This window comes from Metopolophium dirhodum, chromosome 2 (assembly GCF_019925205.1).
Source record: "Metopolophium dirhodum isolate CAU chromosome 2, ASM1992520v1, whole genome shotgun sequence".
In the NCBI taxonomy this organism is placed as follows: domain Eukaryota; kingdom Metazoa; phylum Arthropoda; class Insecta; order Hemiptera; family Aphididae; genus Metopolophium; species Metopolophium dirhodum.
The window spans coordinates 22,771,946-22,799,668 of NC_083561.1; the positions used below are offsets into that span (position 1 = coordinate 22,771,946).

The 27,723-nt window shown below is 28.4% G+C and overlaps 2 protein-coding genes across 5 annotated transcripts; one reads left to right on the forward strand and one right to left on the reverse strand.

The window, feature by feature from the left end:
* Window positions 1-1,793: 1,793 nt before the first annotated feature.
* LOC132938524 (uncharacterized) lies at window positions 1,794-4,436 on the forward strand. Its single transcript, XM_061005406.1, is given in 2 exon segments — window positions 1,794-4,177; window positions 4,180-4,436. Coding segments are annotated over 2 exon segments (2,349 nt in total). The 5' UTR covers window positions 1,794-1,884; the 3' UTR covers window positions 4,236-4,436.
* Window positions 4,437-22,387: 17,951 nt separating this feature from the next.
* On the reverse strand, window positions 22,388-25,137 carry LOC132939451 (S-formylglutathione hydrolase-like). Of its 4 annotated transcripts, none has more exons than XM_061006618.1 (6): window positions 24,910-25,137; window positions 24,144-24,224; window positions 23,885-24,075; window positions 23,222-23,411; window positions 22,702-22,921; window positions 22,388-22,629 (listed from the first exon to the last, which is right to left on the reverse strand). In XM_061006618.1, exons 2-6 carry the CDS (start codon window positions 24,209-24,211, stop codon window positions 22,441-22,443), a joined length of 858 nt encoding a protein of 285 aa, XP_060862601.1. In that variant the 5' UTR covers window positions 24,212-24,224; window positions 24,910-25,137; the 3' UTR covers window positions 22,388-22,440. The 4 variants fall into 4 exon arrangements, with proteins under 4 accessions (XP_060862601.1, XP_060862603.1, XP_060862602.1 ...); XM_061006620.1 differs by lacking the exon at window positions 24,910-25,137 and adding an exon at window positions 24,678-24,843; XM_061006619.1 differs by lacking the exon at window positions 24,910-25,137 and adding an exon at window positions 24,448-24,671.
* Between the last annotated feature and the right edge of the window lie 2,586 nt (window positions 25,138-27,723).

Genomic DNA, 27,723 nt, shown 5'->3' on the forward strand with positions numbered 1-27,723 from the left:
GCAATTGGATTCAACTATTAATTAATTTGTCTTTATAACTATTGGACTTATTGTATTATCATTATGATATTATGTATACACATTGATACATAATAATTTATAATATTATGTAAGTATAATGTAGGTACCTATATCCTATATGTAATTACAATAAACATCATAATATTGTTGAAAATATTAAATATTAGTAATTAGTATATTATATACAGTATACAGACAAAATGTGTTACATGGAATTAATTCAATATAATATACATATAATGCTATTTTGTGTACAACAAAATCGAACGGTCGCGGACTTTAGAATGTACCGTTGTACCTATATTATATGAATACTGTCGGTGTAAATATAATATAGTGGTGTACGGAGGTCAGCTACGGGTCGTGTCATTGACGCAATTCAAAATTTATTAATGTACAGAAATAATAATAAAATATTTTTACCCTTTTATTTACTGTAATACAGTACAGGCAATCAATACAATCACACGAAATTTTTCTAACGGTGAGCTATTATCGGCCGATAACTGTAGATAATTATACATTTATAATTCATATAATTATAAATTAAATGTAGGTATAATATATTATATATTTATACGTGCACATCCGGCAAGTCATAATTTATAATATTATAATAATATGTTGTACCTATACTAAATATTACAGTCTATACAGATTGTGTATGTGAACGTTATATATACCATGTGTCCACAATAACCTGGTACATTCTATAACTTCGTTACTTATACTACTCAATACATATTTTTGAATTATCTTTGCAGTGCATGAGACTATATTGGATCATAAATTCCTAAGACTTCCGATTTTTTAACACTTGTATTTTGCGCATGCGCAACAACTCACTTTTTCTGTGTACCTTGTTTTCGAAGGTATGTGGTAATAATGTTAGATGTACATAATATGAATTATTTCAAATAATTTTAGTTTATTCTTCATTAATTTCTATAATAATAAATAATAATACCCAAGTATCCAACATATTATACTGATGGGCGAGGACCATGTGTACAGTGTACACATTGTTGCACAAACACTAATATTTAAATATTATTGAGCAACAGATTTTTGAAGAAAACAGCGAAAAAGGCCGAAAGTTGTTTAGCGAAAACAATTGACACAACGTTACCCGAAGCGCCACGGTTAACGTCATGTCTGCCGTTTTCGCTGACTATCGACGTTTTTCGCTGTTTTTTTTCTTCAAAAATCCGTTTTTTAATTAAATTATTAATTTACTCATAACTACGGACTAAAATATATATAATTTTATATATCTTAGTCCATGTGACCGTGATAATAACAATATAAACATATAATATATAATATATTCTCCTTATAGAAGTATAATAGGTCACTGTTCAGAATCATTCATTTTCAATGAATAATGATTTAACGCTGAATTCCAATTCAAGTTATTCAATATGTCATGCATTACAGTGACTTACTCTGCAATGACGAGAAAAATATCTACGGTTACACCTAGTAGACAGATTTGACAAACTCTATCGTTAAAAATACTAAATGTTGTTAAAGAAATTGGACATCATGCATTCACGCACGATTACGACGTTGGTTTTTTAATATATTTGTAAAATATCACGTACTTACTAGTTGGTGAATTAAAATACATCGTACCATACCGTTGTGTGTGTGACAATGTACGATTACACGTCGTATAAGATTGAAAAACGTTATCGGAAAAAGTGCACAATGCTGTTAAATATGATCCAAACAGAACATAAAATTTTAGATAAATACTGAGCGCAATCAAAAAATACATTCAGTTTACAGTTACACTCGCACGACAATAGTTACACTTTCGACTTTAATATCAATATCATTGACGTCATTAACATCGGCACAATGGTTGTGTTGGAAGAACAGTGCGTGTACGAAAAAAATGTAAGTGATACGCCCGCTATAATAATCGGTTTCCGTCGTGTGCATTTTGCCGACAAATTTGATTTACTAGTGCATGACATTGATGGGTTCTTTAATGCAACTGAGATGTGTGCAATGCATTCAAAAAAACTCATTCACTTTCAAGAGGGTAAACGTTTCAAAGATTTAGAACAATTGTTATTGACTCGGCTCGAATTTGGAGACCCTGTGCGATATACCAATTGTGATTTGGGATATACCGATCAATCCGCTGTTGGTGGTACGTACTACCATCCGATACTGTTTCTGGCCCTTGCATTGTGGTGCAGCGAAGAATTTTACGTCAAAGCCGCCATATTGGTAAATGGATTCTTCAACCGAAGTGTAGAACGCCGTGCACTATTTGATCGAACATTCGCACTCAAGACAACAGTGGGTAATGAACATTGCGCATACTCAATAACCCCACTCCAGACGTTGATTGTCCCGATAGACTCTGAGTTATCACAATCCCAAATTCCGACCACCTATGAGTCATCATCTGAGACACAAGTAATGTATGGTGGTTTTGAACTTCTGGTGGATGATCACAAATGGTTTAATGCTTCAAAGTTCTGTTATAAATATACGGATCAACAAAAACGGTTACAATATTTTTCCAAAACAAATTTTTTTCTTCGACTTGTCGAACACATACGTCAAAACCTGCAACTGGATCCGGTGCGTGACTGTTCCGATGCCGTTGATCGAGAGTCGATCGAATACGGTACGTTTTATCATCCATTACTGTTTCTTGCACTCGCTTCGTGGATAAGTTTGGAATTCTACGTCAAGGCTGCGCACATAGTATTTGCTTATTTTTCGTCATATGACCGTGACGAGTCTATGAAGATGTTGGCGCTGGGTGAACGGCCTGGAGATACTACAGCAGTATTTCCTACGAATATTGTTGTAGAACCGACACCCTCAACATCTACATATTTTGCCAAATCACCGACCGTGTGTGAACCTGAGATCATTATTAAACCAACACCATCAAAATCGGTGAACTTTTCCACAATATCATCACAGATAGTCCATGAATCTGATACTACAACAATTAATACACCAACATATGAACCAAATACTACACCTATGACACCCGAGTCAAAACTACCATCTTCAGTCACGTGGATCGATGAATCGTCATCATCAACATTTGCCGATAGAGATGAAGAAATGTTCATGGAAACCAATTACACCGAAGCCGAAATGGAATTGGTACGTAAAGAGTGGCAATTGCGTCTAGATCATATGGAACGACAACACCAGTTGAAACTCAAAGAGGCTCAATACGAGTTAAGTCAACGACTGTCACAAAAAGAATACGAAGAACGAACACTACGCGAACAATTAAAAAACAAGGAAATTGATGATGATGAGTTACGTAAACACTTGGCAACTATAGAGACGGAATCTAGACACCGCGAATGTGAGTTACGTCAGCAATTGGAACGTAACAAGGCAAAAGCAAGAAAATTGCGAACACAACTCGTACAAAAAGAAGCCGAAATTGAAAAAAGTAATCGTGAAAATGAACAACGTTTGGAACAAATGCGTTCGCGTCAGGAACGTGAAGTCGAGCAAAAGCGACGGAAAGACGTGGAATTAGCCAGTAGGTTAAAAGCCGCAGAGAGTGAAAAGATCACTTATTTTTTACGCAGCACCGAGCAAAGGCGACAAGTCGACGAGCTCACACAACAGCTGGAACAAATGCGCTTGTCCAATGAACGATTACGCATGACCACATTGAAACGTAACCCGGTAGCGGAGAAGCAAAATTGTATTCGGGAGGTGTACCAAGCGAAATTCGGCATGGATCGTTTGGAAATGCTGGTGGTGACAAGTATCGCTGGTCTGGGACAACAGTTTTACGGTTTTCGACGCAAGTTGAATGGTGCATTTTATGCAATTAACAAACGGATGCAAGTGGCAATGGGAGAACGTGTGATGTTGTGGTTCGTGTCCAACAATGCCAAACAAGACTTTATTGATTGCAAATCATATTTGTTTGATAAAGCGTATAAAACGGGTGTGGAATTACAAACGCGGAGCAATACTATTGGCATTGAAGAATCGACTAACATCGAAAAATTCGATACCATATGTTTGTTACGTGATTTTGGTAGACTCGCAGGTATGATAGAACTCGACGCTGGATATATGCAGACTCTTTTGGAACTGGCACAAAATCAGTACACTTCGACAGATCAACTCAACGATGAAGATATCACTGAAGTACTTTTGCGCAAAGCCGAAACGCAATCCGATCAAATGTTCATCGATATATATAAATATATATTAAATGATTACAAAAAATCGTTTACATAAATTGATTATATTATCACAATATTTCGTCTGTATAAATTATTGTTTATATTTTTTATTATTATTATTTTTATTTATATAATTATATATACATTATTCAATACAGTTACATATTATGTAGGTACCTCTATCATTTATTATTAATGTTATTTTATATTAAATAATTATTCCACTATATTCACATGTATTTATTTATTCACTGGAAAATATCTATAACGTATATACAACATAATTCCAAGTCAAATGAAGACATTTTTTCTGTCTTTGATACTTAGGTCATTACAAACAACATAATAACGTATTTACCAAATTACTTATTTAAATGCATTGATGTCATGTTAAAATGTACGATTACACCTCGTATAGACATTTGACCAACTCTATTGTAAAAAGCACCCAATGTAGCACAAAAAAAAATACATATAGTTATAAATTTTTTGGCATTACACAACGTATTCTATAACATTTTATATCGTTTTTCCCGTAAATGCTAGTAGTTGCTGTTCTGTAGTTCGTTGTTTTGTATTAATGGTTGAACGGTGCATCGATTGTCTATATCTATAGGGCGTAACACAATTGCAAACTTTTACCTTTTTAGATGAAAAAAAAAAACAACACAATTGCGCACTTTTTTGTGTCTGTCATCACCTTTTAGGACAGTTAAAGTTAGTAAGAAAGCTTGGATTTTCTTCAACAGTATCTTTTCTGATAGGAAAGTGAATCTAGTTGGTACTTTGGAGTGGTCAAAAGTAAAAATGTTCTAGTAGTTTTCAAAAGCACCTTGAAAAACAAAAGAAAAACTGGAATTTTTTTTTAAATCGATTTTGGTTTTTGATGCAACTTTTAAACAAATGACCGTAGGTACATAAAATTTTGACTGAATGTTTATATTAGCATTTTCTATACACTATAACGTTTTCCAATTTACGGACATTTTCAGTTAAAATTTTTTTTAGTTTTTTTTACTATAAATATCAATAAAATTTTATTTGTTGGTTAAAAAAGCTTGAAAATGTTATAGAAGGCTCCTAGTATATTGTTTCAAATGCAGATGAAAAAAATTAAAAATCCAGTCACAATTTTTTTTTATAAGCATTTAAATTCAAACTTTGACAAAATACGGAAAAATCATGAAAATTAGCAAACTATTTAGAGTTGAGAATTCATAAAAATTTTTCTTTTTAAATCTAAGATTTGAAAATGTAATACAAGATTCCTCATAAGTTTTTCTACCATTATCAAAAAAAAAAAATTTCTACAAGCAAATCAAATTAAATTTTTATGAGCGTTTGAAATTCATATATTTACAATACTGGATATTCACTAGATTTCTCATGTAGCGGTTTTGTTATTTTATTGTTATTCAAAAACGAATTACTGTAGATACATGAACATTTTACTGAATGTTCATTTAATCAATTCCTTTACTTTATAACATTTTAAAAATATTTTGACTCTTTTTGAGCTGTTTACGGACATTGTCAGTTTTCAAATTTTTTAGTTTTTTTTTTTTATATATATAAATTTAACACCATCCATTATAGCGATCAACTTGTAATCTACTGTACAGCAGAGTGACATCCACTTGCCCACCTTTTCATATTTGAGAAAACACAACACGTTTAATAAGAATTTGATTTTATATTTTCTATTTTTTTTTTTATGCGTATATCCGGAGACTAATGTAGAATATTATTTCTTTTTTTGACTCTTAATAATTTCGTGGCTCTACAAATCATTTCTATCTATCTTGCAACGTTTTTTTTTTATATGGAGAGCAATTGAACTTAATGCAGAGTAGTGTAAAACTGTTAAAAACTTTTCTTAACTTTTCCATTACCCGGAAAAAAATTATGATTGTTCAATTCCTTTTGGGTGTAATATACTGTGGAAGCAATATCTTTTTAAGTGTAAATGTGTAGCCATCCTCTGAGATTCGCAGCAGTACCTATATTGTCAGGTACCAAAATAAGATAAGAAAAAAAAGTTGTATAGTACGAAAGCGCAAAAATCCTAGATACCTGTGTGCCACGCTTTATAAATATTATATTTAGAACTACATATTATATTTTAATAATTTATTATTGACAATTTTTTATAAGATTGAAAAAATTAATCGATTTATTAAAATTATAATTTATTAATTTTAGTTATATTTATTTACAATTAATTTCTGATTTTATTAATAACTGTTTAATTCTTTAATTACCCACCTAATAATAAATGATTTCAAAACTATTATAGAGCCAGTTTTATTAGTTTTCATTTTCCCGTATAAATTTAAGAAGGAGGTTCAAAAAGTTCTAATAATATCTGGATGAATGTAACAAACTAACATTACACTATTTTAAATTAGCAATTATAAAATTAATTTTGCAAACTGAAATAAATTGAGTAAAATTAAAAAAGTATTTGGAATGTATTTTAAATACTTTTTGAATTGATGTATTTGTATTTGTATTTAAATAAAATTTTAAAAGTATCTTTTATAAGACTGGGCCAAGTTATGACTTTATGAGTAAAAAATCTACCTACTAAGCATTAGGAAATTTTTGAAAAAATTCATTTTTAAGAACCGGTAAGAACCGGAACCAATATTTATAATTTTAAGAACCGGGGCCTATTATATTTTTTTTATAAGCACCGAACCGGAACCGGAAAAATCCTGAAGATTCCAGTCCCTGCTAGTAATAAAGGTTAATACTATATATGTTGTTTTTTTACCTAATTATAGTAAATAAGTACAATTTATGCACCTAATGCAATACACTACCTATCGTAGCCAAATTTGCTGAATTTAACATATGCATTACAATTTACAGTGACTATTACTCTGCAGCAATGATGAGATACACTTTATACCACAATACCTGTCACAGCGTTACCTACTATACCTACATCAGTGTAACTTCTCCGATTTTATTTACCTAAAGTTACAATAGTGCCACAACTAAAATGTACATAGGTTGCAGTGGGTGCAATAGTAACACTGTATCAAATATATTTTTGGGTAATTGTAGGTGCATTACTATAATATTATGATAATGTCAAATGTGTGTAGACTTTATTAAATTGTCATTCATGAATGTATAGAGTAAATAGGTATATGATTCGAAGACGACCCTCCCGCTTACACCTAAAGGCTATTGGTACCTAATATTATAATATTATGTACAATGTACATATAACATATACTATAATACTATAATACACACACGTGTTCCTTCCCCTACCAACACTAACAACCCACAAACAAACCACTACAGCTAATGGCCATAGTTGCCGAAGCTTAAGATCAATAAAAAAAAAAAAAGGTGGATAAGTGAATGTCGCTCTGCTGTACAGTAGGTTACAAGTGGGTCACTGTAATGGATGGTGTTAAATTTGAATTCAATGATATAATATCATTGTATAAGAAAAACGATTCTGAGCGAAAACGGTCAGTCAGCCTATGATTTTACCAAGTATATTTGATGATATTATTGTGAATAAAGTAATTTATATATAACCTATTTACTCGGAGCCTTGTTTTAAATTTTCAATCTTTAGCCATAAAAGTTAAACATTTTATAAATTTTTAACCATAAAATAATTAATAAATTATAAATTTGATAAATGTTGTCAAAATTTGAACTTTAAATGCTTATAAAAAAAAATTGTGCCATGTATTTTTAATATTTTTCAACTGCTATTAGAACGATATATCAGGAGCCTTATATTAAATTTTCACGCTTTTTTACCCAACAAATAAAAATTTATTGATATTTATAGAAAAAAAAACTAAAAAAATTTAAAACTGACAATGTCCGTAAACAGCTCAAAAAGAGTCAAAATATTTTCAACATTTTATGGTGTATAGAAAATGCTAATTTAAACATTCAGTCAAAATTTCATGTCCCTACGGTCATTTGTTTTAGAGTTACACCAAAAACCAAAATTGATTTTCTCGAAAACAGATTTTGCGTAAAAATTCCCGTTTTTTCTTAATTTTTCTTTTGTTTTTCACGTCGCTTGTGAAAACTACTGGGAAATTTTTACTTTTGACCCCCCAAAGTACCAACTAGATTCACTTTCCTATCAGAAAAGTTACTATTGAAGAAAATCCAAGCACTTTTACTGTCCTAAAAGGTGATGACAGACACAAAAATAAAAAAAAAAAATAAAAAAAAAAATAAAAAAAAAAAACACACATCATTGTAGAATCAATACATTCATCGCTTCGCTCAGAATCTAAAAAAATACTATAATAGGTTATAATGTTATATTAATTATTATACAGCAAACCGAACAACTCTATACAGTTGATTTCCGAATCACTTGTTGCATAAAGTACCTAATCTATAGTCATTAATAAATTGTGTATTACCTAAAAATAATAAATACCTACGTACAATTTATGCACCTACTGTAGTAACTTTGTCCATTTCGACAAAACGTTTACTTGTTACACACTGTTCATGAACATATGGTATATGTATGTGAATGATTATAATATTTCCCGGTACAGTGTATGAGATTACAATTATATTACATTATGATTACCTATTTATTTATCGAATACTCGAGTGTGTGTATATTAACAGCTATTATAATAATACTTATGTATAATATATATATTATATATGCATATAGGTATATGTATATAAGTGTGTGTCGAATATAGATATCAAGGCTGAAGTTCATAATGTTTTGTTGTTTGTTTTATCTTTCTGACGTAGGTATATAAAAATTGATTCCAATTTCCAATACCGGTAATCACACATACCTATATTATATAAATATAATAACATGTACCTATATTATATATTGTTTATTATAATTTGAACGACTGCAGCAGAATCCAATACAGTTTCGTAAGGTCTAAACTTTAAACTAAATATCACAATACTGATACATAATGATTTATGATTATGATATTATATATGTCTGACTACATTCTTATTATACTGCGGCTGATCGAGTCGCGTGGCTAGAGTTTTCGCGCACGAGAGAGTGTAATATTATATCAACTATAGGTATAGGATTATATAATATTCACGATTTTCTTAATATTTACATAGTTACATTGTGAATAATATTATGATATTATGATATTACTGATATTTTACTCATAGGAATATCAATGGGCACAGGTATAAAATGTATAATACACATATAATTCGATATAAATTTATTTGATAAATAAATATTATCTATATATATTTTTTATACCTACACGAAAATACTTATAATCGAAGTCCCCGCTTTAAATATTCATGTGTTCCACGAAAACCTCCCAATGAATACATCAATATATTGACTATTTAATAATAATATATAAGTATAGATAGGTACCTACCATTTACTAAGCATTTCGTTACGACTTTTCCGAAAAAATTATGTAGGTTATACCTACTGTTCACTTTAAATTTAATTTTAGATTCTAAGCAGAGTGATAAGCCAACAAATGTAGGCCATTGATTTTACAATGATGACTGTGAGTGTTTTTTGTGTCTAAAGACATATTTTTACCACGAACCTAAATTTTTTTGCAGTGGCTGAAATCGTTGAATCCCAGGTTCTATTTTTTCATAAGCTTAATCATTTAAAGAAATAAAATTTAAATTATCTTATTATTGATCGAATATATTTTTACGTGATTATCTATGTCGTATATATATTGTATACAGAGTGACTTCAGATATTTTATAAAATGTATAGCATAATGAAAAAATAAGGATCATATTTTCAAATACAAACTTAAACACTTTTTTTAATGTGACCGGCCACTTTTTACTATACATTTTTAAAGAAAAATTTGTTTAAAACTGATATATAATATAAATCATAATTATTTTTTTATTATTATTCTAGGAAAAACAAATATACAAGTTATACACGTATACATAACATATACATTTGAAATATCTATTTTATATAAGCTATATGGTTGTGTCGAAGATAAAGTGTAATATCTATGAACTTAAATGAAAAAGAAGAGCATCTACCTACAAATTAGTTGGAGCAATTATATTTATGATTTTTTTAATCAGAAATTTAGAGATACATAAAATTATAAATCTTTTAAAGTTAAAACTAAATTAGATTTATAAAGATGCAATTAACCAACTAACAATAAGTAATTTCTTTAGTATTACTATATGTAATTCAAACAAAGTACTAAGTAGGCACGGGCACCTACCTACCTATCTATTAGTTTTTGAATTCTGAGTTTATTTAACTTTATAACCATATGCGCAAATTGACTAAATTTTTTGGGGGGACTCAAGCCCCCCTCCCCATGGGCCATATTGTTTAGTACCACAGAATATAAAAATTAGTACTAATTACTAGATTTTGAACTGGGGGGACTTGACCGACATTTGGGGGGACTAAGCCCCCCCCTTATTTGTGCCAATGATTATAACCTATGATGATAATATCCGTTCTCTAAATATACACCTTTGTTATATTATATTTACATAATAGGTATAATATATATATATATATATTATATAATATAACATATATATATATTATATAATATAACATATATAATATGCATATACAGGAAGATCTGACAAATCAAATAACTTTTGTTCTGATCAATATTAAAATAAAAAATTGTATACATTATATAAAATGTATTGACCTTTGCGCAATGTATATAATATAACATTTTTATTTTTATTTTTTAATACTGAAAATAAAAATCTCTTAAAATGTTTCTTGAAAAATTCAATATAGCCAATTTGTAAATCTTATTGTTAGAAAACTTTTGATTGATTTATCTGAGTCAAGAGATTTATTTTTTATGATTTATTAAAATGTCATTATAATTTGAAAAGTAATATTATTTTTTAAAAGAAGTATCTACTTTAAGAATTCTCATAAGATATTTAAAAAAAATGATGTGTACTGTTTTCAATTTAAAATGTTTTTTTACAACTGGATCAACTGTTACAAACTTTAACAAAAATAAACTACATGATTTAAATAAATGTTTTACAATCAACATTTTCTAAAAACCAGATTTACAAATTGGCTATTTTGAATTTTTCCAAAAAAGTTTACATCAGATTAAAATTTTTATTAACAATTATTATTATTATTATTATTGTTTTAAAATATTTGTAATATGATAATATAATTAATAATCATTGTTTTTTTTTTAAATATTATAAATAGGTAAAAATAAAAAAAAACAATACTATAAATTATTATAACTAGCCAATTAATAGTAAAATTATAATTTATAATGAAAATAAAAAATAATATTAGGTAGTTGGGTAGTAAAAAAAATCGTGGTTCACATTGCTCGGTGTTCCACATTTCCCGTAAAGTCGTAACATATACAATTCATGTTAGAAATATACATTATACAATTAAATAATTTATTCGCTGATGACAGGGTGATAGGCATACGATTTAACACATACATTGATTCATTACAGCTACTCAATTACGAGGAACACTCGGCAACTAATGTGAACTAATATATGGCAGAACGACTTCCCTAGCTAGTAGCTACCTATTCAAAATAAATTTATCTACCCTTATTTTAGTTGATTATATAAGTAATAACTAATAAGTATATATACGATATGTCTATTATAGTTACGTACTCTACACTCAACGCCAATCATGATTATTCTTATTAATTTTTAGGTATACCGGGGGCGGATCTGAAGCTTGTTTAAATGGTGGTGGGGGGAGTGGAGAGAGAAAGCGAATAGGAATATTCATGAGTGATTTTTAAGTACAATGAAGACATGACCGTAATTATATCGTTAAAAAAAACCCAGGGGGGTTCCACCCCCCCCCCCCCCTCCCACATAAATCCACTCCTGAGGTGTACCGATAGTATTCTGTAGTCTACTGTAATATACTGATAGTAAAGTGTAGTATACATATACGTTAATATTTTATAATAGGGACTTTTGTATTTTATATAGGTCATAACGCAAGAATATAGACTTTGCTGCAGTTCGAAAATCGAAAATCATTATTTATTCAAGATTAATTTCAGTAATTTTTAGGGGCGTACCTATATGCGTAATAAATTACATACAAGACGGAAATATAATATATAAATATATAATTTATAGTCGATCGTTATTGGTTATTGAATATGAGGGAAAACAAATTTAAAGATTGTACCGACAGGTTTTTGAATAATTGTTGACTGTTGTCAATATATAACACAGACATTAGTATTCGTGCCGCTCAAATAAATATAGGCAACTACTAACTACCAACCTATTCTCTATAGTCCATGTGGCATGTATTATAGATTATTGGTACCTATGTATAAAATAATTATAGAAATATAGAGTTATTGAGTTTTAAGTTTATATTAGGGTGTGGCAGACGGCACAACGGCAGTATGACACTATGACGCCAATATTCCGTGACTCGAGTTAATGGCTCGTAAATGTCAATACTGGTCACTATTATAATAATATATAAAAGTTAGGTACATTATTTTAAAAAAATCGTTGCTGGTTATTTAATTTTCTAAGGTACCTACTATAGGTATAGACTTATACTTTATTAATATTTATATATCAAATAATAATATGATACCTATATAAGCAAGCATATATTTTTGTATACATAGATTTATTTTTATACAGTCAGGATGCAGTCGATACAGACATAAAACAAATATTCAGAAGCTATACGAAGGTTTTTATTTCGTCGAACACGCGACTTGATGGATCCGCTATAAATAATTATAATATAGGTAGTCTTTCTCTAATCTCTACTAGTCTACAGTCTACTATATATATTCAAATAGAAATTGGGACAATCAGATTATATCAATATAATATTTTTGACGAGACCTTATCCCATCCAATTATCAGATTCAGTCATTGGAGTATTGAACTCATAAATATTGTACCTACTCAATAATAATATCGTGTCAAAATTCAGGTTCACAGTATAGCTGCTATAGTGCTATCGTAATCAATTCAGAAATTTATGATCTCTCTGTCTGAATACAAGTAGCTGCATAAATTAAAAACTATTAGGTATGTCCATAAAATCTAAGTATAGGTACAATATCGCCGCTCTGCCGGCCAAGATTATCACATTATTGTAGCATATTTTATTAATTATCAGTATTGTTATAATATTATGATATTATAGAAGTACTTATGCAATAGGTACTATTGATATTGATTATATTATATACCTATGTCCACGTTTGCCCACTTCGCCCTCTACACTATGTTACATGATTTCATGACAAATATATTTTATTTTATTGCAAATTTTATAATAATTTATTTATTTAAATAAACACAATGTTTTATATTTATATAATACTAGGTGACTCTGTGCACTTCGTTGCCCGTTAAAAATTCCTTATCTTATATACAGGTACCTAATCTATATATACTTTTATAAATTAATTAAAAAAATCTTTCATGTACCAATAAATAATAATTATTGAATTAAATATTTTAAAGCAATCAATTATAATAATACGCTGTAAACTTGTAATATTGTAAGCTGTAACCAATAGCAACCACTTATAAACGAAAATTTTAATCGTAAATCTCAAAATCCTTTCTTAAAATAAATGTTCAATAAAAAAAAATTAAGGGCAACTTATTGAGAAAACAATTAAAAACTATCCTATATTTTAAGTTGGACCAAATCACACACATTGAGCATATAATTATCTTATCAAAATCTGTTGAGTAGTTTTGGAGTGCATTGCATGTAAGCTCATTACTCATAATTGTATGCGTGATTTATATAATTATTTAATATATATATTATATAGACTATATTATATACTATATTATATATTATATAGATATAGATAGATACATGGATAAGTACTGATTTCGTTAAAGTCATATATGTTATTAACAAATAAATTAAAATAATGGATATTCATAATATGTTAAAACTAAGATTTTTACTATTCTCAGATAAAATTTCCATATGAACTATTACATAAATTTTTATTTTGGAACAAATGAAGTTAAGTTAATTTTAAAATTTTTTTATCAAATTATTATTGCTATTTAAAGTACTAACTCTGAAAGTGTCACCCTATTAGACTCTGAGCGGAGCGTTATTGGTGAGTGGTATTACAATTGTTGTGTGTCTGTGTGTATCTGTCCTTACTTATTTTATGACAGTGAAAATATATTTTGATCTTATAACACATTGAAAATAGTTTCTTAGTAAATTGAATTGTCCATCAAATATTTGTAATAGCATTTTCGTTAGACATGATAATTTTCAATATAGGTAGTCTATTCTTTTTCTACTATTTATGGACATAGTTTGTGTTTTTTTATCGATTAATCTATGTGAAAAATGTTTATTTGTCAGTAAATAGCTTGAAAATATAATATAAAGCTCTGAAAAAACACTAAAAGGGAATGAATATAATAATATATTTCTCTTTCAGAGTCAACGGCTATTTTTAACTTACCAAAATATGTTGTTTAAGTTGCGTACCTAAGTTGTAAGTACCTATATAACTGAAAAAGGAAGTACAATAATTTGTTTATTTGATAATATTCAGCGTAAGAAAACATAATAGTTTTGATATAATATCAATATCTTTCCCGTAATTTGCAAAGTATAAATTCCATTGTGTAATAAATAATAAAAAAAAACCATAAAACAATATTGTGGTTATTAATTAAAATCCATACATAGCTCGTTTTAAAATAAATAATGAAAAATAACTACCTATATTTACCTAATGTGGATTTACTATATATTTGCGGCGTGCAAGACAACACATAGGTCATAGATACGAGTACTACATAAACTAGCTGTTTCTTAATAAGAAGTATTTTAGGTATATTACGACCGCACTGTTGTTTGTAATATTATATGTGTGCGATAATGACTAAAACAACAATAGATAAGCGTGCCAGTGGGATTTTTTTTTAACATAAATATATTTTTGAGTTCGTTTATAATCGAATATATCGTTCGTAAATCATTGTTACGCGTCTTCAACCCACTCCCCCTAGGGCCTAGATTCTAGACTCTTAAGTATAGGTATGTTTTTTCCAGTGCACGCGTGCACCGTCGCTGTGCTGCACCTCGTCGTCGGGTCGTCCAACTCCATTTGCAAGGCTATTGCGAAATAGAACGAGGGACGAATGACGGCCAGTGCAAACGGATTTCCTGTGTCCATAGAGTATAGATCATAGGTTACCTACATAATATCATTAATATAATCATTTTTTTGTTTTATTATGAATGCAATCGTTGCGGCTAATAGAGCGTCGAAAGTCGGCACTCTTAAAAACAATTAAGAACAAAATAACATATATTTGTACCAAATTATTAGTAGTTATAGTATAGTATAGTAGGTATTTAGTAGCTACTATATAGGTAATATAGGTCAGAATAATATTCTCTCAAAATCTTAGCGTTAAATTATAATGTTTTTATATCGTTATTAAAAATAGGTAGGTAAGATTTTTTATTTCTCTCAAAACACAAGATTTATTATAAGATTAATATTAATCTTAGGCCGAGTTGTTTAATCACTAAACATTTATTGAATCAATAGTGAGCTATAATTGGTCCCTTAAACATTATTCATGATTGGTTCATTAAATTGTATTAAACCAATCAAAAATTAATCAATTTTCCATGCAACCCGACATAAGTATACTTATATAATATATACTATATAGTAATATAGGTACTACGCGTATATGTATATGGGTGACACGGGGCTCAAGCACCAATTATGATCCCCCACCAAAAAAAATAAATTAATAATAATATGCCAGCATCAGTGTTGGGCAAAAAAATTGTACGATTAGGTAACCGATGATTACAGCTTATGTGGATTTTACTTATAACTAAATATTCATGCATTTCATTAAATATACACTTGTTGAATTTGTTATTACCTAAGGATTAAGATGATATAAATAATAATACAATTTCACTAGGTATGAAAAATTAATAAGTGAATTTAATCGTGGATAATGATTACATTGTTAATCACAGGGTTTAGTTATATGTATTAAAATGTTATTATTTTTAACATAAATAGTACATCGTCGTAATGTAAAATTCAACAAGTGTATATATTTAATAAAATGTATGAATATTCAGTTATAGGTAAAATCCACTTATACTGTAATCATCGGTTAATATAGTAGAATTTTTCTGCCCAACATTGGCCAGCATACATTTTTTAATTATAATTTTCCAGGACACAAGTTGAATTTTTCAAAACTTAGGGCTAATGTATAATTTTTATGGTATAAAGTTACCTTTATAACAAATAACAATATAAATTAGGCAGTCCTACGACTATAATATATAACATTGTTATGAGAACCAAGCGCCCTTATTATAACGCGTTATTGCGTTAATCGTCAATACGCGGAATAGGTAGTAAGCTAAACATTAACATAATATTATTATGCAAAGCAAAACAACCAAGTAAGTATAATATAAATTTAGTTTTTTGATTTAACAAGTTTAAAAAGCGGGTAAGTGGATGTCGCTCTGCTGTACAGTAGGTTACAATTGGAACTTAAGTGAGTCAATTTATAATGGATTGTATTCAACTTGAGTTCAATGATATAATAGTTATATGAATAGTTTTATGATATATCATCGTATAAGAAAAATGATTCTGAGCGGAGACGGTTTGTCAGTCTGGATATTTTATACTGTTTTTATTTATTATAGCCTGTAAGTTGAATTGATATTATAATATTATAATTTTTTATTCGTTTCTATAGTGATAAGCTGGGTTGGGATTTTATAGCATTTGCATATTTCTTATGAGATGCTTAAACAATAGCAGATTAAGCTAAAAATGTGTTTCGTGATACAGAGAACTAAAATTAAAAATTTTATTTTGCTTCTTTTGGACTTTTGCATTTTTACCTATTTTTGAATCAAAATTGGTCATATTTTATGAAATTATATTTTAGTAAGTGTTTTTAGATTTTTTTCAATCGAATTATTACGATAATTTCGTATTAGGTATTTGGTTCTAATTTTTGTTATCTGCTGACTTGCTGGGTTTTTTTTGACGATTTCTACTGCGACTATTAATCGCCGATTATAAACGAACGAGCGTTGAATGCGTTGTAAAGTCAATTCATTTGGATTCTGATCAGAGTGACTAAATTATTTCAAATCTTAAGTAACTACTTATAATAATTTGTAAGTGATTAAAAAATTATTAATTAATAAATTTCCTTTATTTGCATATTTTGTTGTTTTTATTGCATATTTTTAGCAAATATTTAGCGATATTTAAGGTAATATTATAGCGCATATTTGTGCAATTTTAAGTGCTATAAAATCGCAACCCTGGTGATAAACAAAGCGTTAGAAATTAAAATTCCATTTTTAGCGGCTTTTTATAATTTGTCGGTGGTTTTTCCCGTGGCATTAAATAATTCTTGAGAAAATTGAAAAATGACCTGTCTAAAGTACCATCTTGATGCAATTTGCTAAAAGATAAGATACTATATGTCAAAGTACCACTCCTTCAGGTAGAAATTTTGTATACAGGATAAAAAACCCATAGCAACCATTAATAAACAAAAATTTCTATCGTAAATTTCAAAATTCCTGTTTGAGCACCTACCGGGGGTGATCAATTCCCTTTTTAAATTAGCCTATGCCACTCACAAAGAATGTGGCTTTCTATTGATGGAAGAATTTTTGAAATCGGTTCAGTAGTTCCAGAGATTACCCTCAACAACGGTAACTAACAACTCCTCTTTATATAATAGTATAGATACCTATCTATACTAGGTATAGGTATATTTATTTGGCTATTGAATTTTAAACTTACTTCATGACTGAAATTTAATTCTGCTAGCGCCAGGGGCGGTCAAATGATTGAGGAAGATAAATCATCTATGAAATTTTTTACAATATTTATGATCTTATAACCATAAATTATATTTTTAATGATAAAATAGTGCGTGTTAAAAAATCAGCTACATCCTCCCCCAGGAGAAATTAATTTTATCGTCACTGGTTGGCCTTCTTGTACACGGACTCGTATAGCGCTAGGCATAGGTGAATTTATAGGAATTCATCACAAAGTGTGCTTCCCATCAGTGGCGTGACGAAGGACTTTATTTGAGGCACGTACCTCAGCTTAAAAGGTGGTGGGTGTCCTGGATACAGGGGCAGTTCACATATAGTAAATAATTTATTAAGTACACACTAAGATTATGCCAATCATTCTCAGTTACCATTTAAGTAAATACGTAATTATTTATATAAGTATTTATAATTACTAATATAAATAATTGTGCCTTATAAGTTAATGAAGTTTGCCACGCCACTGCTTCCCATTTAAAACGACAATATTAATTATAATATTAATAATTATATTACCATATAATAATGTAACACACTTTATAAAATGTTTGTAATTGTATCCAAAAAAAGTATTAAAGTTTAGAAATTGAAATCGGCAATAGATATGGGCTCTACAACTCAAGCTAAGAGTTACACAGAATCTACCACATTGGAACACGCCTGGAACAATAACCTAGGAGCCTTCTATTAAATTTTCAAGCTTTTTTACTCAACAGATAAAATTCTATTGATATTTATAGAAAAAAAAACTAAAAAAATTTAAAACTGACAATGTCCGTAAACAGCTCAAAAAGAGTCAAAATATTTTGTTAATTTTATGGTGTATAGAAAATGCTAATATAAACATTCAGTCAAAATTGCATGTCCCTACGGTAATTTGTTTTAGAGTTACACCAAAAACCAAAATCTATTTTCTCGAAAAAAGATTTTGCGTAAAAATTCCCGTTTTTCCTTAATTTTTCTTTTGTTTTTCACCTCGCTTTTGAAAACTACTGGGAAATCCAAGCACTTTTACTGTCCTAAAAGGTAATAACAGACACAAAAAAAAAACACCCATCATTGTAAAATCAATACATTTATCGCTTCGCTCAGAATCTAAAAAGTGTGATTATTTTGGTATATTTTTATATTAGTTTAAAACAAAGTCATCATAAATTACGGTGCTTTATGAATCTATATATATTATTAAATTTTAAGAGTTTTGGAAGTAGCTGGTAATGAATATAATACTAATAGATAAATGTATAAATATTAATAGGTATACACTATACATAGGTACTAATTACTATTGAAAAAATAACAAATACTTTGCTTTTTCAATTTTAAAAAACTCTTAAACGGAATAAATATTTTTAAATTTTAGATTCTGAACGGAGCAATGAATGTATTAATTTTACAATGATGTGTTTTTGTATTTTTTGTGCCTGTCATCACAGTTTGGGACAGTATATCATATGCTTGGATTTTCTTCAACGGTATTTTCTTCAAATAGGAAATTGAATCTAGTTGGTGTATTCGGAAGGTCAAAATAGTTTTCAAAATCGCAGGGAAAAACAAGACAAAAATTAAGGAAGAATTTTGGTTTTTGGTTTAACTCTAAAACAAATGACTGTCAATACATGACATTTTGACTAAATATTTAAATTAGCATTTTCTATACCTACTCTATAACGGCTTAAAAATATTTTGACTTAATTTGAGCTTTTGACGGACATTTTTAGTTTCCAATCTTTTTTTCTATTAATGTCAATAAAATTGTATTCGTTAGGTTAAAAAGCTTGAAAATTGTATACAAGGCTTCTAACAAATAATTACAATGACAATTGAAAAATATTAAAAATATATAGTAACAATATTTATTTTATAAGCATTTTGACAAAATTTATCAAATTTAAAAAAGGGTACCACTCTATTTTACAGTAGTTGTCAAGCACAGTGGCGCCCAAGATATATTTTTCAGGTTTATATTTGCATTTTCTATACACGATAAAATTTAGATTTTTTTTGAACTGTTTAGGAACATTTTCAGTTTCCAATTTTATTAGTTTTTTTTCTATGAATGTAAATAAAACTGTATTTGCTGGATAAAAAAGCTTGAAAATTGAATACAAGGCTCCTACTATATTGTTACAATGACATTTGAAAAAAACACAGTTTTTATTTATAAGCATTTAAAGTTCAAATCTTGACAAAATACAGAAAAATCACGAAAATTAACAAATTATTTTGAGTTGAGAATTTATAAAAATTTTTCTTTTTAAATCTAAGATTTAAAAATGTAATATAAGATTATCCATAAGTTTGTCTACCTTTATCAAAAAAAAAAAAAATGTACAAGAAAGTCAAATTAAATTTTTATGAGCGTTTGATATTCATATTTTTACAACATTTGATATTCACTCGATTTCTCATGTAGACTGAGACAACACATGCGGAAGTGGCGTCCTCTTAAGTTATGAATTTATGATCATTTAAAAATGTAGTTTCAAAACGGTTATAAACAAAGATCATTAACTTAGCAATAATATTATCAATAAAAAGCCTACGTTGTGCCCTAGATAATTATCTTACATTTCAATTTTATAATGGGTCAATTCACTAAAATATTATCAAAATTAACGCCACATGAAACTGGAAACTGGTGAACGAAAATTTGGTATGCCGTACGTGTGTGAGACAGAGACACCACATGCGGATGGGCCGTAATAAAAACAATAAATTATTAAAATTGAGTGCTAGCACCGACCATAAGCATTAATATGTTTTATGATAATTTTTAAAGCTGAAAATTCCTATCTTGGAAGCGGTTTTGAAATAATTCTGGAATGTGTCATAATATTTTTATAATCTCAATTATTTAGATGATATTTTCAAAAAATAGACATCAAAAGCATGATACGTTCTGGCAGTGGCGTGGCGAACGGTATTTAATAGGCAATTGCCTCTGAGATTTTTTCTTAAATATAGGGGTGGGTGGTATCCGGTGGGTCCCCTAGTAAATGTAATATGATATACTCAATGTCTCAATAGGTAGTCAATAACGATTTGAAATATAATTAGTTATATTACATTAATATATTATTATATGCGTTAATACTTGAGATATTTGTAACTTGCCTCTGGAAAATTTTTAGTTTGCCTCGCCAATGCGTTTCGAGGTTAAAAATAAAAATAAATCCATAATACAGTTGCAATACTTCCACTCAAGGCCGGATTTAGGGGGGGGGGGGGGCAGGCCTGTGCCTCGACAAGATTCAATTAATAAGAGCCCCCATATAATAAGTACCTTTTGCAGTAAGTTTGTCAAACTTATATGGGACCTGGGGCCACCTCAACACTAAATCCAGCCCGGCTTCCACTTTTCAAGTTCAAAATATTTAAAGAACCTAGTTAATAGTTCATGCATTATAATAATTGTACACGTTATTAAACAAGTTAATCTTTTTCGTGTGTTTACGTCGGATATTTGGCTACCTATACGTGTTATTATTGTCCTGTTTGAATGTGTGATGACCATTAAAAGGACGTAACACTGGTATTTGTTGTCTCCATCTTACCAGTGCGTAACATAGCAAATTTAAGCTCAGCAGAACACTTGTAGCTTCGTTAGTTTAAACATTAGAATGAATTGACCTATTATGAAACTTAATGGTAAGAACATTATCTGTGTTTGTACGTAGGTTTAATAATATATTATTTTGTTTATTATAATTAATAAATTATAATCTATTGGTAAGAATAAATAGATTTTATGATTGAATATCATTTTAGACCTGTATTTTATATTAAACTAGCTGATCCCACATACTTTGTTGCCCGTAAAAAGACAACTCTTAAAAAAATTGTGTTTGTTCAACTCATTTTGCGTGTTACTTGCTGCAGTAAGTGCAACTCGTCAAATTTAGAAGAATATTATCTAGTGAACCTCATAGGGTTTTATTTATATTTTAATTTTAAAGCAAGTTATGAGTATTTTTAAATGTACAAACAATTTAAAATTTTAAAATACTCATAACTTGCTTTAAATTTAAAATCCAAAAAAAACCTATGAAGTTCATTAGATAATTATCTTGCCTTTAAATTTTATAAGAGTTCAGTTCATTCTAATTTTTAAGCTAACAAAGTTAAAAGTGATCTACTGAGCTTACAATTTTCTATGTTATGCGCTTGTAAGACAGACAGTATGCATGTGGGTGTGTCTTAATATTTCGCCTTTAAATATTTTGGCCTAAGGCATAAAATCAGTATTAAATTAAATTATTAAAAAAATTAATAATGCCTATTCATTGTGATTATTTAATTTAAAAAAAACATAAATGTAAAATCATTTTACAAAGACATTCTAGATGAATGAAATTTAAAATGTTCTTCAATGAATGTTGATACAAAATAATATCCATGATCATAGCCATCTTCAAGAAATACTTTGGTCTTGATTTTATTATCTTTACGCTCATTGGCTGCTTTTACAAAATTATCGATTAGTAAATCCTTTGTTAAAAATTCATCATCACTACCCTGAAAACATTAAATTCAGAAATGAGTATGATTGTAAGCTATAAATATAAATTTAGTTATATAAATACTTACCACATGTATTAATATTTCCATTTCAGGGCCATCATAATACTTTACTAAAAAAGTTGTATCCCATTTTTGCAAAATGTCTTTTTCCTCTCCGACTAATGTTGTCAATCCACCAATTAATGTGGGTGAATTAGAAATATTGCAAGCAGGTGCAAATAATGACACTGATTTATATCTGCCTGGACATTTTAAAGCACATAACAATGCTCCATGACCACCCATACTATATATATAAAAAAAAATTATTATTATTGTTATTATTTTAATAACATAAACTAGAGAGCCATTAATTGTCCACATTTTTATATTTACTAATGTACATACATTGATACTTTTTTTGTTAATTAAATTTAATAATATATAATATAATAATATAATAATAATTATGTGTTATTATTTATAATTTACATAGGTTGATGAATTGCTGCTATTACAAAAGTTGTCCACTCTCTTATATATTAGGGCTCTCTAACATAAGCTATCATAATATATTATTTTATATTATTTATGTACATATATATACCTATGTCCAGCAATAGATATTTTATCTTGTATAACTGGGAAACTGTTTAATACCAGTTGATGGAGTTCCTCAGTTATATAGGTAAACATCTGATAGTGTTTATTCCACGGTTCTTCGGTAGCATTGACATACATAGAAGCACCAGAACCAACATTCCATAGTTCATCTTCATTAGGAATGTTGCAGTTTCCTTTAAAAATTCAAAAAATAAAATTAGTTAAATAATAATTTGAAATAGGTAGTAATTACAATAATTTTATTCCATTGAATGATAACCAAAATAGTATGAAACGTATAATACATTTAACCAATTAATGTGGTATTTAATATTTAATAAAACTTTTAATAGAACTTAAATATTTATTAAATATGTATTTTCAGTTATATTGTACTACCTACCTACAATTTACCCAAATGTGGACCTAAATATTTGATTTACTATTAAGTTTTAATAGAACTTTAGTACCTATTTATAATAATCACTTATAATTATTAATCTCATATATCCAAAGTTTATATATTTTAATATAGAAGATATAAAATAAAATGTATAAATATCATAATTTTAAGGATTCTAATTTTCTAATTTGTTTTAGTCATGTAAAGAAGAAATTAAATATTTTTTCAAATTTATTTGCTCTACCATATCGGAAATAAACTTACTAGGACTAGTATCAGGAGCAACCACAATTAATTTGTATTGAGCAGCAAATTTTTGAAATCCTGCTTTAGTGATAAAATTTTGTTCGGTGCATGTAAGACCTGATAAGTAAAATAATACCGGACATTTTTCAGTTTCACTCACTCCAGGAGGTAAGTAAATGCCAAATTTCATGTTACATTGCAATGTAGGACTGAAAAATATAAAAAAATTAATGAAAAATTGAATTTGCAATATTAAGTTTGTGTTTAAATAATTTACCTAAAATGTTCATATACTTTCTGGTAACCACCAAAACTTTTACTACTGGAAACAGACTTGAGATCCATTTTAACTAGGTATCTATGAAAAAATACAGAATTTATATAGTTACTTAATCATACATATCATTTAAATTAAAATAATACTAAAAAGGAAATGATTTCTAGAAAATTGAATTGATCAAAATCAATATGAAAAAAAAATATTATATATTTCACAGTTCTCAAATAAGGTACCTATGTCAAATTAACATAATTGCATAATATCATACAAATATGATATTATATAATAAATAAAAACTTGCTTCTAGGTAGGCGTCTACTATTAAATGGCTACGTTGAACAGTGTTATCAAGAATATCGACAGTAGTTACACAAACACAGCCGACAGTTTACAACTTAATTCAAACACTCAAATGACAATTACAAAATTATTTGATATAAATAATTAATATACCTAACTACCTAAATAGATTACAAATTTAAACAGAAATAGAAAAATTAAATAACCAACATTGTTGAAGTTAAAAATTACCTAATACATAAGTCAAGAAAAAAATAAGAATCTATAATGTATTAATATCATATAAATAATATGTAAATATAGTATAATAAGTAGTAGACGATGGACATCTACATTCTACATGAATATACAAAATAGAATAATACATCTAAATAGTACAGAGAATAGTAATTAAGCATTCCGAAGTCCGAAACATGAACTTCAGAGATAAACTTATTAAATGATAAGGAGTCCCACTACTCACTAGTCTCTGACTGGCCACTGTTGTAGTGTTGCCTGCTCTCGATAGTCAGTACCACGATGACACGATTCAAGAAGATGCTAGTTTTAAGTTTGGTACACAAAAAGTCACAGATAATGAACTTAATTATAATAGGTAATATTAATAATACATTTTACATTTATTATCTACAATCTACAATCTACAACCAGCATTCATATTTCATCTGTGCAAAAAGTAAACATTAAACAGTTATCACTTATCACAGAAAAAAACCAAACAGGTAGTGTAGACACTCGGTCACTAGAATGCGCTCATGTCATCATATTATGAAAACAGCTGATGTAATACTACCATTGAACAATATTTATACTACTATATAATAATATCTGTGCATGACGTGATAGAAGGAAAATTAGATAAGCACACTTAATGATAATTCTATCTTAAACCGTAGGTAAAAACTAAAAGCCATGAACATGTGGTATACAGTATTCATTTCCATGTTTAAAAATAAGAAGAGGAGTATGTTGACGCCTTGACGGTACATAGTTGTAATATAGTACATACCTAGACAATTATAGCGCAGGGACGGGTCCAAGGGGTGGCTAGGGACCCAGGCCCTATCCAAACGGGCATGACTGTACCAGTTGCCCTCATATGTTAATATATACACGATTACAATATAATATAGCCCGTAAAATAGGGGAGGTAAATATACAAATAATATATAAAATTATTTATAAAAATATTGTAAAATAGTATAAAATGATTTTTATATTTGCAATTATATATGATATTGTATTTTGTAATAAATAATAAATATAATGTATTATACAAATAATATGGATAAAATGAAAAATGTATTAATAATAATAGCTGCCTTCTACTTGGTGCAAAGCGAGGACTTTACCAAAACGCGTACATTTAGGCGCGTCTAAGTGGATAGCCGATTTATCGCGTGGGTAATGAGTAACGACAATTTATTATATTAATTATTAGGCTTTATCAATTATCAGAATACGCTAGTTATTATCATTTATTACACCCATCTTTATTAGTATTTGTATGGTTGTTAGAAATTATTATATGATACGATGTATACCTACGTCTTTCATAGGTACATTTTATAGTAGACGAAAAGCACTGACGTTAGACGTTGTGGACATACTAAGACGATAGAAAATATTACGCGAGTGTATAGTGAAAAGGGCAAGGTTTTGTTAGTTTTAAATAATTATACTTTTTATAAAGATCGCATTACACACGCGGGTGTGAAATGACGATGTACATTAAAGTCGTGTACCTACGTCAAAGCTGTTTGTGAGTAAAGATAAAACGGTGCTTTTCAAATCGGTTATCGAACCCAAACACAATTTTTTTTTTGTCAAATTATAACATTGAATACCTAATTATAATATTTATTATTTCATTGACTTTTTCATATTATTTTATTAGTTATTATTACAAAATACAATATTGTAATATTAATATACAATATTAAGTAGGTATATATAATTCGAAGCATATTCATTTTAGATTCTGAGCGAAGCGATGAATGTATTGATTTTACAATGATGTGTGTTTTATTTTTAATTTTTTTTTGTGTTTGTCATCACCTTTTAGGACAGTGCTTGGATTTTCTTCAACAGTAACTTTTCTGATAGGAAAATGAATCTAGTTGATACTTTTGGGGGGTCAGAAGTAAAAACTTCTGAGTAGTTTTCAAACGCAACGTGAAAAACTAAAGAAAAATTAAGGGAAAACGGGAATTTTTACGCAAAATTTGTTTTTGAGATAATCGATTTTGGTTTTTGGTGATACTCTAAAACAAATGACCGTAGGTACATGAAATTTTGACTGAATGTTTATATTAGCATTTTCTATACACCATATACATTTTCCAAATATTTTGACTTATTTTGAGCTGTCTACGGACATTTTCAGTTTTTATTTTTTTTAGTTTTTTTTTCTATAAATATCAATAAAATTTTATCTGTTAGGTAAAAATGCTTGAAAAATTAATAGAAAAGTCCTAGGTTATTGTTTTAAAGGCGGATGAAAAAAATTAAAAATCCTTGTTCACAGTTTTTATTTATAAGCATTTAAACTTCAAATCTTGACAAAATACTGAAAAATCACGAAAATTAGCAAATTATTTTATTCATTAAGAATTCATAAAAATTGTTCTTATTAAATCTAAGATTTGAAAATGTAATACAAGATTATCCATGAGTTTGTCTACCTTTATCAAAAAAAAAAAAATGTTTACAAGAAAGTCAAATTAAATTTTTATGAGCGTTTGAAATTCATATTTTTACAACATTTGATATTCACTCGACTTCTCGTGTAACGATTTTCTTATTTTGTTGTAATTAAAAAACGTATGACTGTAGATACTTGAAAATTTCACTGAATGTTTATATTAGCATTTTTATACACCATACATAATTTAATATAAGGCTCCTGATACATTGTTCTAATAGCAGTTGAAAAATATTAAAAATACATAGGCACAATTTTTTTTTTATAAGCATTTAAAGTTCAAATTTTGGCAAAATTTATCAAATTTATAATTTATTAATTATTTTGGAGTTAAAAATGTATAAAATGTTTAACTTTTATGGCTAAGGATTGAAAATTTGAAACAAGGTTTCACGTAAATAGGTTATATATAAACTACTTTATTCACAATAATATCATCAAATATACTTGGTAATATCATAGGCTGACTGACCATTTTCGCTCTTATACAATGATATTATATCATTGAATTCAAATTTAACACCATCCATTACAGTGACCCACTTGTAACCTACTGTACAGCAGAGCGACATC

Coding starts and splice junctions, on each gene's coding strand:
- LOC132939451 (XM_061006618.1), bottom strand. CDS start 24,211: ATGGATCTCAAGTCTGTTTCCAGTAGTAAAAGTTTTGGTGGTTACCAG. Junction 24,076..24,143: donor AAAGTATATGAACATTTTAG/GTAAATTATTTA, acceptor TATATTTTTCAG/TCCTACATTGCAATGTAACA. Junction 23,412..23,884: donor TGCTCCTGATACTAGTCCTA/GTAAGTTTATTT, acceptor GAATTTTTAAAG/GAAACTGCAACATTCCTAAT.